Raw genomic sequence first — 6,642 nt, forward strand, 5'->3', positions numbered from 1 at the left:
CAGACCCTTCCTCCGCTCCGTTGACCTTCTCCAGACCCTCTCCAGCGTCTCAATGTCCTCCTTGTAGCGCGGGGCCCAAAAGCAAACACAGGACTCAAGATGCGGCCTCTTAGTGAAGCTGCATAAGGACCAATAAAATACACTTGGATCTTATTTCAAAAGCAGCTCAAACTATGTAACTACCAATCCACAGAGCTTGGTACTATGGTTTTAGTAGAAAATAAATCAAAGCAGCTTACCGGTGTGAAGAGTGTGCAGGACAAACCTCCGGCTGTCTCACACTGCAGCTCTGCATTACGCACATTTACAACGTTTGAGGGCGACAGGAAGGTGCCGTTACCGCTGACAGAAAGAACTGCCCGTTTAAAAAACATCCCCTTGTTAGGGCTTCTCCACGAAGACAAACTCCATCTCGGACAGAACAACGGGCACCACCACCGCCAGGAAATGCTCTCGTGTAACAGCTGCTGTATATTAATAAAAGGAAACTTTTGCCCCAGTTGTGCTCAATTACTTAAGTATGTCCTTCACTAATTATCTGCCTAACAAGATACACCTCGAGTAACGACGGCTTTTCTCCATCCTGGGGACATATTCAAGGCTCATCAGTCACGTGCAGGGCAAACAGGCTGTAAGACAAACTCACGCAGTTTTTGTTGCAGCAACATGAGAAAGACTCATTCAAGGCACTCACGTGCAGGGCAAACAGGCTGTAAGACAAACTCACGCAGTTTTTGTTGCAGCATTTAAAAGGAGCATTTGATTCACTTACCTGTCTTGATAAGCAGGTAAAGTTTGTGAAGTTTTTTTTTTGATGTGATAGGAGTCCTGGGCCCCCTTTTTGGTTCTTTGAACGATTTCTCCATGTGAATGAGAACGTTAATAAACTTTTTAAAGGAAAGAAAAAGAGCTGGACCTCTGAGCTGGTGAAAACAAAAGGGTCGGCATCCAACCTGGCAGCAATTTAAACTTGATAGTCAACGCATCGAAATATTAGCACCAACATCTCCATCATCTAAATTCCGGTGCCACCTATCCTTACAACATATTTAGGTTCAACTAAAAGTACATAAAGCCATCACTAGACACTAAACAAGTTTTGAAAAAAGAAACAGTATCAGAAGAAGGCTGCCAACCATCAAAAGAACACCTCTACTACGGGTTAAAAACTGAGATTGAAAGGACCCTGCCCGTTAGATGGGGCACCCTGATGAGGAAATGGGAGGACCTTGCAGCAAAACCAAACTGGTTTTCCACAAGTTTCCCCTCTGCTGGGTCCCAAATCTCACGATTTACCTCCCAGGGAAGAGCTCACCACGAAAATGCAAGAGCTTCTCTGCTGAAATAACTGAAAGGGCCACAGCACAGAAACTCCAGGCTGGGGCTTGACGCAGACTGAAAAAAAAAAACATTTAAAATCTCTGTTTTGTGAGAAACATTTAATTCAACACCATGAATTACAAGAGGACAGACTTACAGAATAATAACCATAACAGACTGTTCAAAAAGGAAAATAATTTTTACGGGCTGCAGCACCAGGTGAGGTTCCCCAAAGCAATACCTGATCGAGCCGCAGGCAAAATACAGGTCAGTCTTCTTGCAGTACTTCAGATGAGCAACCTCAACGAGATTTTTGCATTTTTCAAACCTTTTACAAAAGAGTTAATACAGTATCGATCGCTTTGGCATGGGATTACTTCTCAAGGAGCTTACACCTATTCAGACGGCTAAGCTGAACTACTCCCAAAGACTACGACACTTCCCAGGTGATTCCCCAGGGCCCCTCGCTGTCGCTTCTAATCATTCTTACATGATAAAGGCTCTGGGAGCTACTTTCTTCCCCAAGTTTTGGGATACCAACAACTCGTACAACTGGTTAGTGGCACAATATTTAATCTACCACTTTACACCGGACTCTCAGCTGAGACGGCCGCGCGTGAATTACGCGACGGATACCCTAAGACTAAAATAACTTTTGCAACCTTCTTTGAGCTATAAATTCTCGTCTTCCTCCCTTCTGCCTATTCGCCCTCCCCGGATAAATCCATTTTTAGCCACAAGTCCCCCCAATATGCTCACAGACGTACTAAAAGAGACTGAGGAATCAATCAAGGTACCAACGGTGAAGCCAAATACTTATAAACACATTAAGGCAGGTTTCACATCATCTCGTTTTTGGACACAAAAATGCTGGTCACTTCACTGCACATGCAAATAAGAAAGATTTAATACTTAATAAAAAGCTTTAAATTCCGTTTTTCGATATCAATTATAGAAAAATCAACCTTTTTTTTTTTTTTTCTTGTTTTAAAAGAGGTCGGAACATTACTGCACACGAAAGCAGATGTGTAGACACACCTATCGGAATGGATCCCCTTTCCTCCACACACACAGAAACAGAGGTCAGGGGTCTTGGCACCAGAAGAAAAAGGAGGAAGTTTTCCTCAGCGTCGGTCAGAAAAGAGTAATCCTTCCATTCCAAGTCGAGAAGGTCCTTCTAACCAGACTGAAACCACAGAGTGGGTACAGTTGTCCTCGAAACCGCGCTCAGACACACGCAGAACTCCGTATTAAAAACGTGCACGGTAAGTGCAGTCGGTGTGGTGTGGAGCTAACTAAAAAAATAAAACCAACCCTGATTGCCACTGACGTGAGGCCAATTCCTCAGGCGTAACTTCCCCTCCCTACATCAGCCCCTCGGGTGGAAGAGGCACAGGCAGTCCATCTCCGCAGCTACGCTTCCACGACCAATGTGGTCTCGCGAGGAAAAGGAAATTCAGGAATTCGGCAACTCTCCCCCAGTTGACACACGGAATGAAAATCCACAACAAAAAATGACCTCCCGACAGGCTGGTACAAACAAGTAGCCTACAGCAGAGTAGCCAAGGAGTGAAACAGCATCTCTCTCGCTTGTGTTAGAGAGAGGATTGTTTCTACAGGTCACTGTTAAAAGTAGTTTGATAGAAAAGTTTAAAAAGGTATCACCTATCACTGACCCAACAAAATAAAATAAAAAATATAATTACAAAAAATAAGAGAGGACATTTGGTTCCTAGTGTTTTCCCTCCCACCATTTTATATTCCTCGATTCCCTCCCTCTTTCGCATTCCCGATTACCCTACCCCTTTAGAAAAAGGAGGGGGAGTAGAGTTCAGGCAAGTTCCATCGTCAAAACTCCCCAGCAACAGAAAGAACCATCGGCTTCTCAACGTTTGCCCCTGAAGCGTACGTCCGGATGCTCATAGGTACAGTTGGATTGTTGGTGCAATTTACTCAACAGACACTCTTGGCTTTCTAAATAGTTGTGCTGACCCTGCTGATAGGGCTTGTACTGGGAACTCGTAGATGGAACTCCCTAGAAGAAAGAGAGGGGGAAAGAAAAAAGATACCTTGTAAGTCAATAATGACTTTTTTTTTTAAAGTAAACAAGCCCTTAAAAGAATAAAGCACCACGGCCACAACACATCCTATTTATCTCCTGTTTTTCACCTTCAGCAGAGAGTTTGTTCTGGTTCTTTGCTGCCGCCAGAGCTTTGTAGTAGAAAGGAATGCAAGATAATCACTTGTCCAAATAAAGCTACCGTTAGAGATGTGGTAAAACAAGAAAATGTTACAGAAAGCCCAGATATAGTATTTCCCAAAGGCCAAGCGGATTTCATGTTATAATCAACACTGCAGCCTGAAGGATTACCTAACATAAATCACTTCTCCTTCCACCTGAAATACAGCTGCCACTCCCTCCAAAGGGGTTTTTCTTCTGCTATTCATCCTAAAAATATAATTTCTTTTTTTCTTTCCTGCCCCTCTCCACATTCTTGATTCTTGCCTCACAGGCTCTGGAGCATCCCTAATGAAGTACCCAGGGTATTGGCTATCCTATCTCCGCAACCCACCACTAATTGCTTTTCTTAGGCTCAAACTTAAAACGATCCAAATTAACATCAGCGAGTTCTGTTTTCATCTCGCTGCACGAGCTGCACCGACGACACAGACAGCGCTCCTGGCGAGGGCTACATCAAAGAAACACGGCAAGGAAGAAAAACCTCTGCCTCACAGCACGGCGCGCAGTCCCTGTCAAGTGCAACGTTTAATATTTAAGGGAGCTCCTGTCGGGGGGGATCTCGACTCAGCCTTAAACATCTGGCTTTTTTCTGCTCCGTTACACGGTAAGGCTTCATTATTTGGAGCTACTTTGGTTTCCAATGCAATAAAATAAGAATTCCAGTGGCACCTTTCCAAAGTTCTGCTGCACAAAAGGGGAGTTGGAGATACACCTAAAACCAAGAAGCAAGCCCCATGGGATACTTTGAGGGCACGCACAACGTAAAGGCACACGGCTGCGAATCCTGGAGTTACTCCTGTTACACCATCTTCGACTTTTCAGACGTTTCCAGATTTTGAGTTCATACATGCTTCTGGTACTTTCAGTGTTTAAATTCGCACCACAGATCAAGACTTTTAGCAATTTCCTTTCTGAAAACATTTCTGGCTTCAACAAAATACAGTGAGAAAGGCTACAGTCTCCTCACCTGGACTATACATTCTCCATCTCCTGGTCATGGTCCTGCTCCTCCTCCTCTTCTTCCTCTTCTCCTTCTTCCTCACCTCCTTCTTTCTCTGAAGGAGCTTCCCCATCTCTTGCTATTTCCTCTACGTGAGCGAGCATATCGGCCATCAGGGCTTCCTCCAGTCTCTTTCGCACCTGCTGCACCAGTTCCTCTTGTTTCCTGCCCCAAATCAATGAAAACTGACATCAATCCTCAAGGGAATCTCAAATCCCTCACCCACACAACGAGTTGGGTTGGAAAGGACCTTGAAGATCACTTGGCTTTAACCCCCCGCCACGAGGTTGGGTTTGAAAGAGCCCTCTGCAAGAACTGCATTGGAAAAGAATTGCCTGGCATAATACTGGAAGTGAAGACAAAAGAAACACTTTAAAAATTTGTCTGATATTTTCTACCACAAGTCCTTAGCATTGATTGCACCATTTTTAATTCTGGCTGAACCCTGACTCATCTAGCAGCTGTCTCGAGATTTCTTTTTTTTTTTTTTTAAAAAAAGAATTTCTACTACTAATATTAATTTAAAGAAGAAAAAGTCAGCCTGCCGTGCTCAGATTTCCAAAAACGAGACTGCAGAAAATCACCTTCCTGACCATTTCAATCTTTCTGCTCATTCTCCTTTTGAGTCATAACCTTACATTTTCTGTCAAAGCTGTAGTCAAGACGTGATCAACAACCAGTGGCTCATGGGACTCCTATTTCACCTCAACCACAGGAAATCATAAAGTTACAATCAGATCATTTTTCCTAGTCATTCGTGTATAAATCAAGCACACACAAAAAAAGTCATCCTGTAATTCAAAGAGATTTATCAGACAAAAACAAATACTACCTTAAAACACTGTTAATGAATGGGAAGTTTTCAGGTTGTGTCTTCGGTATATTCAGTTCTCTATCAAAGGCTTAAAGCTGAACTTTACCAGTCTTGATTTAGCAATGTAACTCACTAGTGAAAGCAAGTTACACCTAAATAAACTGCAACCTTGTTCACTGCCACCACAGCAGTTAACGCTTTTATTTGGTCCTGCGCTGACTCAGAGGAAGGCAAAGAGAACCGAACCGCGCTGCTCAGGATTTCTCCAATCCCTTCTTTGCTCAGAGGTGCCTTAATCAAGGTTAACGCAAATTCAGACACCTTTTTCAATAAAAGGAGATGTACTCTGACATGAAAAACAAATAAGAACCTGAATCACAGAATCATTCAGGTTGGAAAAGCCCCTTAGGATCATCCAGTCCAATCACTGACCCTACTCTACAAAGCTCATCCCTAAACCATCTCTCCCCCCCCAATCCCACATCTCAGCGGCCTTTAAACCCCTCCAGTGGTGGGGACTCAACCCCCTCCCTGGGCAGCCTGTGCCAGTGTCTGACCACTCTTGCTGTGAAAATTTTTATCCAAATGTCCAGTCTGAGCCTCCTCTGGTGCAGTTTGAAGCCATTCCCTCTTGTTCTATCGCTAATTACTCATGAGAACAGGCCAGCATCGATCTCTCTACAGCGTCCTGTCAGGGAGTCATAGAGAGTGCTGAGGTCTCCCCTCAGCCTCCTCAGAGCAACTGATCAGAATCAAAATAGTTTGTACCTAATATCTTCATCCGTCACCATAAACGCTTTGCACAGGGGCTGTGAGGTGTTCAGCCAAACTCCGGGATTTTTCTCGACAGCTGCCGACAGCTGCCCCGTGATGGGCATCGTGCTGGTGTGCAGGGCACTGGCTATGGCCGAGAGAAGGGTCTCATCAGTGCAGCCCGGTCCAACCCCTGCAACCGGGAGGAAAAGCGATCGTCAGCGTTGCCCAGGACAAAGAACATCAAAGCAGGACAACAGGTATTATTTGTTAATGAAAAAGCATAAATCTCAGCCTTGAACACTTCTAACAGCATCTGTAGAACTCCCTGCGAGGTTATTTAAACCTGGTTCAACTCCTTGTTCTGTTAGACACAACAGAATAAAAATTAAAAAAAACAATTGGGAATCCACTGGAAGTTGGTTTTTAACAAAAGAATCAAGAAGCCTGGCTTCGGTATCACCTTGGGACAAAGGGCAGGCGGAGCACTAACCGTTCCTGGTGACTCGGGCA

At 44.2% G+C, this 6,642-nt stretch overlaps 1 protein-coding gene across 1 annotated transcript in view; it reads right to left on the reverse strand.

Moving 5' to 3' along the window:
* Positions 1 to 4,534: 4,534 nt before the first annotated feature.
* MBD3 (methyl-CpG binding domain protein 3) overlaps positions 4,535 to 6,642 on the reverse strand; it is a 6,317-nt gene continuing 4,209 nt past the window's right edge. The window contains exons 4-5 of the mRNA XM_009873435.1: positions 6,145 to 6,322; positions 4,535 to 4,727 (exon numbers count right to left, since the gene is read on the reverse strand). Coding sequence (XP_009871737.1) covers positions 4,535 to 4,727; positions 6,145 to 6,322 — 371 coding nt within the window. The remainder of the gene's footprint in view (positions 4,728 to 6,144; positions 6,323 to 6,642) is intronic.

Source organism: Apaloderma vittatum, unplaced genomic scaffold, assembly GCF_000703405.1.
Source record: "Apaloderma vittatum isolate BGI_N311 unplaced genomic scaffold, ASM70340v1 scaffold14517, whole genome shotgun sequence".
Classification (NCBI taxonomy): Eukaryota; Metazoa; Chordata; class Aves; order Trogoniformes; family Trogonidae; genus Apaloderma; species Apaloderma vittatum.